The 15,515-nt window shown below is 48.8% G+C and overlaps 1 protein-coding gene across 1 annotated transcript in view; it reads right to left on the minus strand.

Moving 5' to 3' along the window:
- The window catches only part of trappc10 (trafficking protein particle complex subunit 10), an 82,503-nt gene that overhangs the window by 43,420 nt on the left and 23,568 nt on the right, over positions 1–15,515 (minus strand). Inside the window, exons 2-7 of the mRNA XM_078560424.1 lie at positions 12,824–12,905; positions 7,511–7,646; positions 5,466–5,662; positions 2,117–2,312; positions 763–874; positions 189–436 (exon numbers count right to left, since the gene is read on the minus strand). Coding sequence (XP_078416550.1) covers positions 189–436; positions 763–874; positions 2,117–2,312; positions 5,466–5,662; positions 7,511–7,646; positions 12,824–12,905 — 971 coding nt within the window. The remainder of the gene's footprint in view (positions 1–188; positions 437–762; positions 875–2,116; positions 2,313–5,465; positions 5,663–7,510; positions 7,647–12,823; positions 12,906–15,515) is intronic.

Genomic DNA, 15,515 nt, shown 5'->3' on the forward strand with positions numbered 1-15,515 from the left:
GAGAAATCTTGTACATCATGCAATGCATATGGGCTCCTCTCTCCAATATCATTTCCCATTCATCTGCTCAGTTCAGCAGCTCTACAGGAGAATGAGGAAATCTCAGCAGCTCCTTTAGTAAAAGATCATTCCCCTGATGGTTTAGAAAGGTATTGGAGAGACGAAGTGAAGTTTCCAGTGTGCGTTACCTCCAGCAACTTCAGCTCCTGGACACAGTTGTGTAACAGCTCGAGGGCACGCTGTGCTACCTCCCAGGGCCTCTGCAGGAAGACCAGTAGTGTGCACTGCCTTGAGAACAGGTAACTCCGTAGATCCAGCAGCGTGGCCTTGTTCTTCTGGATCAGTTCCCTCTTCTCCATGTCGATTGGTTTGCGAAGGACCAGGCCATTCCAGCTCCGAACAGGTTGGCAGAATAAGGTCAGCCAATTGGCTCCATCTGAAATACAAGAGGAGCGAAGATCAGATTGTCATGGATTCCAACAGCAGCCCACATGGGCAGCAACGCACAACGCTCTCGATTTGGGAAGTGTGGAGGTGATATTGGGCTGCAGAGAGCACCCTGGGTTTAGCTGATGCACACAGCCACATGCTCTCTCGCTCACACACACGCACAGTCTGGTTTTCCCCAAATTTCCTCTCCCTTGCCCAGCTGCACTGAAGCTGATTTTTAATCGATTTTGCCGATGGTGGGGTGATCAGTTAGTTCAACACAGACCAGGATTTTGTCCTTGGATAACTGGGGAATGACAGACTAAACCTTACCTCCAGCACCATAGTTGACAACATATTGTGTGAAGAGTGCATCAAGCTCATCGTACTGTACCAGCGCATCCTCAAACTGCTGCAGCATCTCAAACACAAAGGCCAATTCCTCCTTTAACCAGAGAGACAGGAAACATGTTAGCACACCGAGAGGCACCCGTACCCCACCCCCCTCACCAAAAAACACACAAACATGGCAAACAAAAGCTGCAAGTTGAGGTAGAGGGAATCCACTGGGAGGCCTGTGGCAGTGTGATGGGTACAGGGTCAACAAACTCTCACAGCAAATCAACTGATGGTCAACTCAGAGAGAGAGAGAGAGAGAGAGAGAAAGAGAGAGACAGAGAGAGAAAGAGAGAGAAAGAGAGAGAGAGAGAGAGAGAAAGAGAAAGAGAGAGACAGAGAGAGAAAAAGAGAGACAGAGAGAGAAAGAAAGAGAGAGACAGAGAGAGAAAGAAAGAGAGAGACAGAGAGAGAGAGAGAGAGAGAGAGAGAGAGAGAGAGAGAGAGAGAGAGAAAGAGAGAGAGAAAGACAGGAGACCAATAAGTCCACAGCAAGTTCTTTGACCATGTAACTCTCTCTCTCCTCCACCACAGCTTGCACTGGGATACAAATGCAGCGGCCTGCAGGGCACTGGATACAGTTCTGTTTTTTAATTCGTTCACGGGATGTGGGTGTCGCTGGCTAGGCCAGCATTTATTGCCCATCCCCTAACTGCCCTTGTTCAGAGGACATTTAAGAGGCAACCACATTGCTGTGGGTCTGGAGTCACATGTAGGCCAGACTAGGTAAGGACGGCAGATTTCCTTCCCTAAAGGACATTAGTGAACCAGATGGGTTTTTACAACAATCGACAATGGTTTCATGCTCATCAGACTTTTATTGAATTCAAATTTCACCAATGCTGTGGTGGGATTTGAACCCGGGTCCCTAGAGCATTACCCTGGGTCTCTGGGATACTAGCCCAGTGACAATACCACTATGTCACAGCTCATGTACCCAGTGCTGCTCCTGTTCCCAGCAGAGCACTGGGTTACAGTGCTGGTCCTGTTCCCAGCAGCGCACTGGGTTACAGTGCTGGTCCTGTTCCCAGCAGCACACTGGGTTACAGTGCTGGTCCTGTTCCCAGCAGCACACTGGGTTACAGTGCTGGTCCTGTTCCCAGCAGCGCACTGGGTTACAGTGCTGGTCCTGTTCCCAGCAGCACACTGGGTTACAGTGCTGGTCCTGTTCCCAGCAGCTTTACAAACCCCACATGACTGATGATCTATTGTTTCCTCCTTTACAGCAGCAGAAAGTGAAAGATATATGAATAAAATGCTGATAAACTGTCCCCATCGCAGTCAGCCCTACCTGAACCATGAAATATTCACAAAAACTCCAGCCAGCTTCGGTCCTCTTCTCCCTCATTGTTCTCATCTCATCCTCGAACTTCCCCAGGTTCTTGGTAAATGACATAAGCAGCAAAGTCCTGAGCTTGGAGAAGAAAGCATTCCAAGATTCCTGAGTACGGGAAGAATCCTTCAGTGGATCCGTCAGCACCACACACCTGAGAGAGAGAACGACAAGCTATAACCTGGTCAGTAACGTCAAACAGACTCTCCCCAGCTCGCACGGTGCAGCCAGACCAGGAGGCTGCACTGTTAAAGCTACAGGTGTGAACTCACAGGATGGTTCAGACTGAGAAATCACCCCGAGCGGGGAACAGACTGAGAAATCATTCCCGAGCAGGGGGAACAGACTGAGAAATCATTCCCGAGCAGGGGGAACAGACTGAGAAATCATTCCCGAGCAGGGGGAACAGACTGAGAAATCACCCCGAGCGGGGAACAGACTGAGAAATCATTCCCGAGCAGGGGGAACAGACTGAGAAATCATTCCCGAGCAGGGGGAACAGACTGAGAAATCATTCCCGAGCGGGGAACAGACTGAGAAATCACCCCGAGCGGGGAACAGACTGAGAAATCATTCCCGAGCAGGGGGAACAGACTGAGAAATCATTCCCGAGCAGGGGGAACAGACTGAGAAATCATTCCCGAGCGGGGAACAGACTGAGAAATCATTCCCGAGCGGGGAACAGACTGAGAAATCATTCCCGAGCAGGGGGACCAGACTGAGAAATCATTCCCGAGCAGGGGGAACAGACTGAGAAATCACCCCGAGCAGGGGGAACAAACTGAGAAATCATTCCCGAGCAGGGGGAACAGACTGAGAAATCATTCCCGAGCAGGGGGAACAGACTGAGAAATCACCCCGAGCAGGGGGAACAGACTGAGAAATCATTCCCGAGCGGGGACCAGACTGAGAAATCATTCCCGAGCAGGGGGAACAGACTGAGAAATCATTCCCGAGCAGGGGGGACAGACTGAGAAATCATTCCCGAGCAGGGGGAACAGACTGAGAAATCATTCCCGAGCGGGGGGACAGACTGAGAAATCATTCCCGAGCGGGGAACAGACTGAGAAATCACCCCGAGCGGGGAACAGACTGAGAAATCATTCCCGAGCGGGGAACAGACTGAGAAATCATTCCCGAGCGGGGAACAGACTGAGAAATCATTCCCGAGCGGGGGGAACAGACTGAGAAATCATTCCCGAGCAGGGGGAACAGACTGAGAAATCATTCCCGAGCAGGGGGGACAGACTGAGAAATCATTCCCGAGCAGGGGGAACAGACTGAGAAATCATTCCCGAGCGGGGAACAGACTGAGAAATCATTCCCGAGCGGGGAACAGACTGAGAAATCATTCCCGAGCGGGGAACAGACTGAGAAATCATTCCCGAGCGGGGAACAGACTGAGAAATCATTCCCGAGCGGGGAACAGACTGAGAAATCACCCCGAGCGGGGAACAGACTGAGAAATCATTCCCGAGCAGGGGGAACAGACTGAGAAATCATTCCCGAGCAGGGGGAACAGACTGAGAAATCATTCCCGAGCAGGGGGGACAGACTGAGAAATCACCCCGAGCGGGGAACAGACTGAGAAATCATTCCCAAGCGGGGGGACAGACTGAGAAATCATCCCTGAGTGGGGGAATCATCCCCAATCAGCTGAGTGTAATCTGTTTTTTCTGTATTGTGGAAACGAGGAGGGGTAGTTACTGGACTCAAAAGCACCAAACTTCAGTGATAACTTTTAAGATTCGAAGAAATAAAGAATGTTTATTGATAAAAAAGATAAAACTTAAACACACAAGATAAAAGACACAGTTAGAAAAGATCTTACAAAATAACCTCAATGTTTTACCAAAGGTACACAATGAAACTATCTTTTTGGCAACAGCCCTTAAAGATTCTTAACGGTAAATGCAGGAAATATTACCCAAACCGAGAAATTGCCTTTCACTGTAACCAGAAGTACAATCCAGGACTTCCCAGAACCAAAACTCACTGATGTGGTTTTCCAAAGGCAGGTTCAAATGAACTGTTTAACAAGACAGATATTCTCCCAGCCTAAAACTCGGCTGCTTTCTTCAGTTAAAAATCTTTCACAGTGAGAAACAACAGAGCCGGCCTTGAGAGACATCCCCACAGCAACTTGAACCAGCTGAAAATCTGTAACTCAAACACTTTTTCCCCCTTTCATCTTCGTTCTCCACTGTCTTCACAAATCCCTTTCAACTTGGGTTCCCCAAATATTAAAACCTTTTAAGTTCCTATGTTACCTCTATTTTGGTTCAATAAAATTTAATGGGCAGAATCTTCTGGCTGGTGTGCGGGTGGCGGAGTCCACACGCCAGCGCTGAGAATGTTGCGCGCTGGTGTTGCGCGAGTGTTCCGCCGTCAGAGTGCAGCATTGCAATATTTCGGTCGGCGGGCGCGTTAAGGCCCTTAACTTACCGACGATTTTGAGGGGCCCGTGCGAAGGGCCCAACAGGCAGGCGGGTAGGTGATTTTTGTACAAACTTCACCCAGTGGCGGGATGAGGTTTAATGTCAGGTTTAAAAACGTTTAATAAAGTTTTTGTTTATTTCATTAACATGTCCCATCCCGCGTGACATTTTCACATGAGGGGGACACGTTAATGAATTTTTTAATGTTCTGTTTTTTATATTTGCCAGCCTTTCAGCGATCTCCCTGAGGCAGCACTTAGCCTCAGGGAGATGTGCGCTCTTTCGTGCGCGATACAGCGCACTCTGACAGTTGGAGAATCCCCCCGCCCGCACAGGGAGTGCATAGCGTTTCCCGTTGGGCGACACGCTGGGCGGGCCAATTAGGCCCGCCCACTTAAAATGGCAGCGGGGCCCATTTCGGCAGCAGCGATCAGCTGCCCGCCCGCCGCCAAGCCGGTGGGGCCCACCCACCCATCAAGGGCAAAATTCTGCCCAATATGTCTGCCCCAGTTTACTCACGATTCTCCTGGAAAGTGCAAATGTTCCTTGAGACCTTTGAACCCCTTTTGAAATGCAATAGCTGCACATCAATTTCCACACTTAACCCCAAATGTAAATTTCAAATCTACTGTTTACTTGTAAATTCAAACCCACAATAAGGCCTCATTACAAATGCAAACAGATAACACCTTTACTCTTTTATCCCTTAGACTCCACAGACAACAGGACTCCAAACATTTCTCCTTTGATTAACCCTGGACACACACAGACCTTCCCTTACCCACACAGAATATATACATAACATCTAAACAACGTTTAAAAAACTTACACCTATCATCACACACTGAGAAACGGTGAACTCCTTCTACCTGTCACTTTGTTTATTGCAGAAGTCATTTCTGATCTTATCAACAATTGATGTTCTGGGGAGAATGTTGGTTTTGTTCTTTTTTTTGGCATCACTTTCCACAACAACAATCAGCCAATCAGAGCTGCTATAAGCTTTCAAAATGTTTTGCCATTTTGTGATCTCGTCCTTCGCTGTCGCTTTGTAAACCTCTGTATCCTGGAAAATTCAAACGGGAGAGCATGTTTCAATAAAACACAGGGGTAGCAAGACACAACCCACAACACAGCTCTCACCTCTGGGATCAGCTCCTCGCTGGGCCAAGAGGGACTGGACACAGAGCCATGGCCACAGATCTTATCCCCAAATTACTTAGGGACACATTGAACTTTTAAGAAAGACATTTGTTTTATAGTAAAAAGGTTACTTAGTTCTGTTGAAGAGTCATTCGGACTCGAAACGTTAACTGTGTTCCTCTCCGCCGATGCTGCCAGACCTGCTGAGTTTTCCCAGGTATTTTTATTTTTGTTTTGTAATCTTCTGTGGTTGTGGAGGTGATGGAAAATGATTATCATCTCAGCCGAAACCACCTCCTGTTTAGTTATATCCCAGACTATGATCATGAACTAAGTTGGAAAGAAAACAGATCTGGGCGAAAGGCACGTTTGTTTTTTCCCATCCTGGAACATAGAAGGAAAGAGGTTTGAAAAAGCCAACTGCAACCCTAGTTGTGTGTGCTAGTCTGGTGTTCTGTTTTGGTGTGTGCGTGCTGTGAAGGTCACAGCTAAAGAACCACCATCTGGGGATCCCTGCACTTGCAGGTTAAAGAAACCCTCTCTCTCCCTGATTGCTGGATGGAAGTCACCAGTCAGCAAAGCCACAGTCAAAGAAGGAACAGGACAACTCCTTTCAGCTAACCTGCAGAACCAAGACTCTCCAAACCCAACTGCCCAAAATCAGTGCTACCAGAATCAACCCAACTTCACGGCCGCTATGTTTCATCATCTATTCCTCACAGGCAAGCCAAAGGACGGATTCATATATCTTTTTAACTTTTATTTTTGGACTCAATTTCTTATTTCTAATCTGCGTGTGTGTCTGTTGCATTTTTATTAATTTTTCTCGTGTTTTAGTAACTAATAAACTTACTCTTACTTTAACTCAAGAAAACCTGGTTAAATTAGCTCCTTCTAAAACATTAATGCATTTGGACTGGGAAAAGGAAAAGGGAAGGGATCCTTGTTGTAACCAGTCGAGGGGGTTGAGTTAAGAAGTGGAGCCAGTTCGCCCCTCCTCACCCGGGAGCATAACAATTTGGGGTACCTCGTCCGGGATCGTGAGAAATTGGGGGAACCTCGCCTGGGGACCGATGGTAACAACAGTGCAGTCACCACCTCTGGGACCAGCCCCTCGCTCAGCCAGGGGGATGAGACAAAGCACTGTAACACCACTCACACACATCCCTCCCAGTGACAGAGCAGGGAGTCCCAGACTCTCTCACTCCACAAGATCAGGTTTCTGGAGAGATAGGGAGCAGATGGCAACACATCGTCACTCCAGGGAAGGGGAGAGTAAAAGAGGCTTGCTTCCCTCACACACTTCTTCTGTAATTGGGTTTGAGACCATGAATCGGCAGCCTGTCTACTGGCGATGCAGAAAGGCCAAGGAGGAGGGAAAAAACATAGTGTCCAGCAGCCCTGTGCTCTCCAACTGGCCACCCACTTGCAAATCCGAGGAGGCTTTGCTCAGCTTCTTGTTGGACAGGTAGCAGTGAGAGATCAGGTCATTCATTACCTTTAATACTTGCAGTGTTTATCCATTGCTCAGAAACCACCACGCCAATTAGTTCATTAATGGTTATGATGATTAATTAATCCTTTCACAGAGTATACTCTCTCTCAAATCAGGGATGCTGAGCTTCACAGTATAAACGGCTAAATATGAGGGAAGGGGAGGTTCATGTTGAAGAGCAGACAGCCTGATAGGAATTACACAGTCAGCAAGCTCTTGGTGTCAACGGGAAGGAGGACAATCCAACAGAGTGTCTACACAGGTCACCATACTCACACAGCAGTCTGTCCAGAATATGTGCAGGAAGGGAAAGGTTAGAAGGGCTCGGTTTCCCTCTTTAGGTATCAGCTCTTCTTTAAACTGAACAAAATTCGCTTCAAGGTGAATCATCTTGGGTGGTCGTCCATAGGACCTGGAACATAGGAGGGAAACAAACATTAAACATTCTGCTGCCTTTCTCTCCAGCCAGCTGTGAGATGCCACACCCGGTTGCTCAGCTGAGAGCTGCCTCACTTGGTCGCTCAGCAGAGAGCTGCCAGGCTACTGAGGGCAGTGGACACTAAGCCCAGAGCATCTCCCCTTTAGAGCGATGGACACGGGGTCCAAACCTTCTAGAACCACAGGACACAGTTTAAAAATAAAGGGTATCCCATTTAGGACAGAGATGAGGAGAATTTTTCTCTCTCAGAGGGTTGTAAGTCACTGGAATTCTCTTCCCCAGGCAGCAGTGGAGACTGGGTCATTAAATTTATTCAAGACTGAGTTCAACAGATTTTTGATAGACAAAGGGTTCTGGGGGACGGACAGGAAAGTGGAATTGGGGCCACAATCCGATCAGCCATGATCTTATTGAATAGGGGAGCAGGCGCATGGGGCCGAATGGCCTCCTCCTACTGTGTGTCCATTGATCAGTTTACTGCCTTTGCCCCAGCGCTGCTGTGACTGAGATACTTCCATTCCCTGCAGAGTTTGAGATTGCTCACTGGTTCTGGTTTCTTCAGCTTCAATCAGGCCATGACCAGGACATCACTCGTCTGGGCTGAAGAACAAACCTCTGCTGCTTCTGCATTTTATGGTGTCCTCCAGCAGCAACCATCTTTTTGAACCTGCATTTGACTGTACATCTCCTGCATCCTCATTCCTGTGAATGTACCTCATTCAGTGTGTCCTTGGACACTCTCCCCTCAACTAATTTCTACACTTTGCTCACTTCTCCTTGCCTACGGGCTCACACAACAGCTCCTTAATGCTCCAGGCTGACTCCACCTAACTATATCATCATTATTCCACAACAGGACATCTGACTTTCACTCTGGAATCCTTCCTCTAACCTCTGAACTATTTCCGTTTGTCCGTTTACTATCAGGGTTTTATCTACCCTAATTTTTATGGAACTAGACCTATGTAACTTGAGTTTTCCCTGCCTGTGCATTTTGGCTACTGCTCTAAACCCAAGCCCATTCAATCCATTCCTACTTTTCCTCTTCCTGCCCCATCCTGCACCCTCCCTTTTCTGTTTATCCCTCTCTTCTACCATCATGCCTCCTTTGACTTCTTGACTCTCAGATACTTTACCCTCCCAATTCCCAACCCCAACTCTCTTTTTTGTCATTGCCCCAGGCTTGACTGTTTCTTTAAGTCTACAGCTTTCCTCTGCGCCTCTCTTGACATCCTCCAACCGTCTAAACGAGACACCGGCACCTGGGGCATTATAGCAGCAACTCCAACTGCTCGATCCTACTCTCTCAGTGACCGCCCCACACAGTGTACGCACTAGGGGCAAATCGTGTCAAGCTCCTTCCAATCCAACTCACCCCTCCCGCTGCTGATGCTGTGGACTCCCCCAGCGGATTAGCTCTCACTGGCCCTCCACACATCTCCCTCCAGAATGTCCATTCATTTGTGAACAAGACTCCTGCCATCTGTGAACTTACTGAGAGTGATTACATCAACATCTTGACCTTGACAGAATCCTAGCTGAGAGGTGATGACACCCTTCCTCCTTAATTAAACCTCCCCGCCTGGCTATATATTCCACTTCTTGCCCTGTCCAGAAGGTGACGGTGGCAGTGTGGGGCTTGGCCTGACCCCCACTCCTCTGGCACTTTCTCCTCATTTGAGCATCTCACCTTGTTCCGCCCCTCTCATACCTCATTTAAAACCCTCATTCTCTACCATCCACCCAATTATCATAAACATTTCCTCACCGTGATATCTTCACTGCTTTCCTCCCTCAGCCTTCCCACCACCTCATCCTCTGTGATTTCACCTTCCACCTCAACTCATCATGTTCTCTCTCCTCTCAATTCACTGCTCTCTTATCCTCCCTAAATCTCTTACTTCACGTAAATTCCTCAACCCATATTCACGGCCGCCCGAGACCTTACCATCTCATTGGCGTCTCTACTCCCATCATAACAGTTACAGATAAGGCCAATACTGATCACTTCCTTTTATCTATGTCCACTCACGTACCCCTCCCACTCCTGCTTCTTCTGTCTCTGTCCCTGGAGAAAATTATCCTTCAATTCACTAACAACTGCACTTTCAAAATCCAACTGTCTAGCCTTTACCCTCTCTGCCCATAGCTACTGATTTGTTCAGCTGCACTCTCACCTCCACCTTCGATGTCCTAGTTCCCAATCAAACCATTACTTGCTCTCACCCTGGCCATTCCCGCTTGGCATTGCCTTCATCTTCAGAGAGTCATAGAGGTCTACAGCACAGAAAAAAGGCCCTTCGGCCCATTGAGTCTGCACCAGTCAAACAAGTACCTAACTATTCTAATCCCATTTTCCAGCACTAGCCCCATAGCCTTGTATGCCATGGCATCACAAGTGCACATCCAAATACTTCTTCACTCCCTTAAGTCCAAGAGGTGCAGACTTAAAAGTATGTGGCAGACAACTGGTTTAGCCATTCATTGCCAGATCTAGCTGGAGCACATAAAGCACTATCAGGTCCTGCTCTTCTGCCAAAACTACTTGCTATTCCGGGCTCATCCTGGAATGTATCCTCTGGCTTATTTTCTCTACTGCAAACTGCCTTTTTAAACTCCCTCTCCCCACTCCTGTTGTCTCCATCCTTAGTCCCAACAAGTGTCAGGAGCTCATGAACAACTTTGTCACCAAGATTGAGGTAATCCCATCAACTGCATCTGCCAGTAGGCCACTGGGTTAAACTTCCTTTACAGCTCCTCTTTCTCGAGTTTCTCTCCTATCTCCCCTCACGCCTTCTCCAAACTCATCTTGTCCATGAGTGCATCACCTCCTGCTCCCTATTCCCACTAAACTGCTGGTCACCTGGCTTCCCCTCCTGATCTCCATGCTAGCCAATATGGCAAATGGTTCTCTCTCCCTTTTCAGTGTTGTCTCTCTCTCTCCTTTATATCTGCCGTCATCAGCCCTCTCCTCAGAAAAAAAATCCCTTGATCCCACCACCCTTGCAAACCACCATCCCATCTCCAAAGTCCTGATATTGTCACTTCCTAAATCCATGCCCATCTTTCTCAGAGCTCTATGTTTGAATTCCTGCGATCAGGTTTCTTCCTCTGCCACAGTACCAAAACAGCTCTCATCAAAAGTCACAAATAACACCCTTTGTGACTCCCACAAAGGTAAACTTTCCCTTCTCATCCTTCTCGACCTGTTTGCAGCCTTTGACCACATCATCCTCCTCCAGCACTAATTTAATGCTGGGAAAACTGGTGCCCACTCAAAACTCCGTTCCCCAGCTATCAATTCCACCCCTCTCTGGCAACAGTCTCAGATTAAACCAGGCTGTTCAAAATCAGTGTCATATTTGACTTCGAGATGAGCTTCCAAATATTCCACATATTCACACCTTATGAGGCCGCCTGTTTCCACCTTGGTAACAACTCATCTGCTGCTGAAACCCTCATCCATGTCTTTGTTACCTCCAAACCTGCCTATTCCAATGCACTCCCAGCTGGTCTTACACATTCTACCCTCTGTAAACCTGAGGTCATCCAAAACCCTACTGCCCACATCCTAACTCACATCAAGTCCTGTTCACCCATCGCTCCTGTCGCTGGCCGACATCAGCTCCCAGTCATGCAACATCTTGATTTGAAAATCATCATCCTTATTTTTAAATTCCTCCATGGTCTTCCAGTCCAGTCTTCAATGACCCTCCGCCTCTCTATCTTGCTTTCTGCCTTTAAGATGTTTTTTAAAACCGACCTCTTTGACCAAGCTTTGGTCACCTGGCCTAATATTCTTATGTGTTTTGGTGTCACGCGTGCTTTTGTAATGTTCCTGCGGACAGCCTGGGGACATTTTGTTTTGTTAAAGATGCTGCGTAAACAAAATAACAGAAAATGTTGGAAAAACTCTGCAGGTCTGGCAGCAACTATGCAGGGAGAGCCAGAGTTTCCAGTCCAATATGACTCTTCGGACTCAATGGGGAGAGTCATACTGGACTCGAAACGTTAACTCTGTTTCTCTCCCTACAGATGCTGCCAGGACTGCTGAGTTTTTCCAGCACTTTCTGTTCTTATTTCAGATTTCCAGTGTCCGCAGTATTTTGCTTCTATGTAAATAGAAGTTGTGGCTGTTGTTATTTGAATGCGGACATGGGACCAAGACCATCTCCCATCAAGCTGAATATTGATACAAACCCTGGGGGAACTGGAGACTAGAAGAGGTTTTAGTGGTGAATCACTGACTGTCTAACGTGGCCAGTGTACAGTAATGGGTATCTGTGCTCTTTTACAGGACATTGGCAGCGTTAGTAATATCAGCATTTACTGCTTGTCCCCAAAAGGCCTGAGAATGTGGTGATACAGAAAGGCAGTTAAGAGTTGGCCATGATGTTGTGGGTCTGGAGTGACATACAGGCCTAGCTGGATAAGGGCAGCAGGTTTCATCCACTAAACTTAAATCAAACTTACATGGTGGGATTTGAATTCACGCTCACCAGATTGTTAGTCCAAGCGGACAAGTCCAATACCATAACCACTAGACTAGCGAAGCCTCTGTGAGGGGATTGACTGTCTTTATCAGTACACAGTCAACACTCAAGCAATGCGAAATCTGCCATTAAATATTAAAAAAAACAATAGTGACTGAACTCCACAGGTCAGTAGTTCTGTGCGGTGTGGACTGGGCAGAAGTGGACCCAACCCTGTTCTGACCAAGATTGTGCCATTTTGAAGTACTTTCCCCAAGGAAATAGGGGGGAAAAATCTTCCAATTTAACTTTTTTTTTATTCATTCACAGGATGTGGGAGTCACTGGCTAGGCCACCATTTATTGCCCATCCTAATTGCCCTTGAAAAGGCCATAGATTGAAACAGGACAAGGGATACCATCAATTTTGGGGAGGCAGCTATAGCAAACAGGCCCTGTAACTCCCATCTGCTCCCAGGACACCTTTCTCAGCCCCAGGGAAGGGGAGGTCATGGCACCAACCACACATGGGCAGTACCTGAGGCAAGAGCAGCTACTGAGTCTAACGGGCAAGTGGTTGATGGCTGTGGGAATGAGTCTGGGATTTACAGCATTTAGCAGCCTGAACCCAGTTAGCAAATATTCGGAGGAGGAGGATAAACAACTCCAGAGTCTGTACCTTCTCCATTCCATAGGCTCCCGTGGAAGTTGCTGCATCAGTATAGAATAAACGGAGGAGAACAGAGCCTGATCACCCGCACCTGGAGAGAGAAAAAATAACAAGGATGGAGTGAAAGCAGAATACTGCGGATGCTGGAAATCTGATACAAAAACAGAAAATGCTGGAAAAGCTCAGCAGGTCTGGCAGCGTCTGTGGAGAGACACACAGAGTTAATGTTTCGAGTCCGTGTGACTCTTCTTCAGAGGAAGAGGAGTCGCTGAAGAGTCACATGAACTAGAAACGTTAACTCTGTTTCAATCTCCACAGGTGCTGTCAGACCTGCTGAGCTTTTCCAGCATTTTCTGTTTTTATTCCAAGGATGGAGTCCTGCCTCACAACCTCTGCTGGTCAGACACAGCCTCTCCAACCACCAGCTGCCTGGCAAGCCTATGTCCCCTTGACCGAGTGAAACAGCCAGCTCACCCTGAAATCACAAAGCTCAGCTGGGACAGAGTCCGAGGCCGAGCCCCACACAGCTCGCTGTGAGAAACCTCCAACAGGGCACCAGGAGATGTGATGAAAATCCATCTGCCTCCAGATACAGAGGGGAACACTGACACTTTCTTTCTCCCTTCCATTCCACAAGGTGCTGTACAGATCAAACACGCACCGGTACACAACCCAGTCAAGATGTTCAACTAACAGGGGCATCACAACCCGAGTATCTGTTATTCTATATATAAACCCCCCCGATTAGATTCCAGTCTGTAACTCACTCCCGGGTATCTGTTATTCTATATATAAACCCCCCCCGATTAGATTCCAGTCTGTAACTCACTCCCGGGTATCTGTTATTCTATATATAAACCACCCAACCCTTCGGTTAGATTCCAGTCTGTAACTCATTCCCGGGTATCTGTTATTCTATATATAAACCACCGAACCCTTCGGTTAGATTCCAGTCTGTAACTCATTCCCGGGTATCTGTTATTCTGTATATAAACCACCCCGAACCCCTCGATTAGATTCCAGTCTGTAACTCATTCCCGGGTATCTGTTATTCTGTATATAAACCACCCCGAACCCCTCGATTAGATTCCAGTCTGTAACTCACTCCCGGGTATCTGTTATTCTATATATAAACCACCCCAAACACCTCGATTAGATTCCAGTCTGTAACTCACTCCCAGGTATCTGTTATTCTATATATAAACCACCCCGAACCCCTCGATTAGATTCCTGTCTGTAACTCACTCCCAGGCTTTTTATATATTCATTCACGGGATGTGGGTGTCACTGGCTGGGCCAGCATTTATTGCCCATCCCTAGTTGCCCTTGAGAAGGTGGTAGTGAGCTGCCTTCCTGAACCGCTGAAGTCCATGATATCAGGTGGAGCGAACAGAATGGGCTGAAGACTGGTATCCCAGTACAGAGAGGTTTAGAAAGGGAATTCGAGGGGACTGAGGCACAGCTGTCAGTGGTGAAGCTGACAGTGCCTGCAATCTTCCCATATAGCTGTAGCTGATATTATCGACAGACAGTGAATAGATGATGAAGAAGCCAAGGGCAGACTCTTGAGGAACTCGAGGCAATGGAGTGTGAGTGGGAAGAGAAGCCATTGCTCTAACTACAACAAAGGTGGAATAGTCCCAATGCTCTGGGTGCCACAGGAGGATGGTGCAGTCGAGAGGGTGAGGGAGGACATTATTTGTGGCTTAGGTTTAGCAATGCTACCGTGCTATGGTTGTAGCTGAAGCCTGATTGGCAGGGTAGATCACAAGTGATTCTAGAGTTCAAAACACAAAGCAAGTATTTAAATTATGATGCACTGTCCTGGGGGTGGGGACACTGTCGCCGGGGGAGGGGGGAAACACACTGACCTCAGGGAGGGGGAGGGGAGAGACAAACTGACCGAGGGGGAGGGGTGGACACAGTGTCCTTGGGGAGGAGGAGGGGGAGGGGAGGACAAGCCGACCTTGGGGGAGGGGGAGGGGAGAGACACACTGACCTTGGGGGAGGGGGAGGAGAGGACAAGCTGACCTTGGGGGAGGGGGGAGGGGAGAGACACACTGAGCTTGGGGGAGGGGTGGACACAGTGTCCTTGGGGAGGGGGAGGGGGAGAGACACACTGGCCTCGGGGAGGGGGAGGGGAGAGACACACTGACCTCGGGGAGGGGGAGGGGGAGGGGGAGAGACACACTGACCTCGGGGAGGGGGAGGGGGAGAGACACACTGACCTCGGGGAGGGGGAGGGGGAGAGACACACTGACCTCGGGGAGGGGGAGGGGGAGGGGGAGAGACACACTGACCTCGGGGAGGGGGAGGGGGAGGGGGAGAGACACACTGACCTCGGGGAGGGGGAGGGGGAGAGACACACTGACCTCGGGGAGGGGGAGGGGGAGAGACACACTGACCTCGGGGAGGGGGAGGGGAGAGACACACTGACCTCGGGGAGGGGGAGGGGGAGGGGGAGAGACACACTGACCTCGGGGAGGGGGAGGGGGAGGGGGAGAGACACACTGACCTCGGGGAGGGGGAGGGGGAGGGGGAGAGACACACTGACCTCGGGGAGGGGGAGGGGGAGGGGGAGAGACACACTGACCTCGGGGAGGGGGAGGGGGAGGGGGAGAGACACACTGACCTCGGGGAGGGGGAGGGGAGAGACACACTGACCTCGGGGAGGGGGAGGGGAGAGACACACTGACCTCGG

This window comes from Cetorhinus maximus, chromosome 16 (genome assembly GCF_964194155.1).
Source record: "Cetorhinus maximus chromosome 16, sCetMax3.hap1.1, whole genome shotgun sequence".
NCBI classification, from domain to species: Eukaryota; Metazoa; Chordata; class Chondrichthyes; order Lamniformes; family Cetorhinidae; genus Cetorhinus; species Cetorhinus maximus.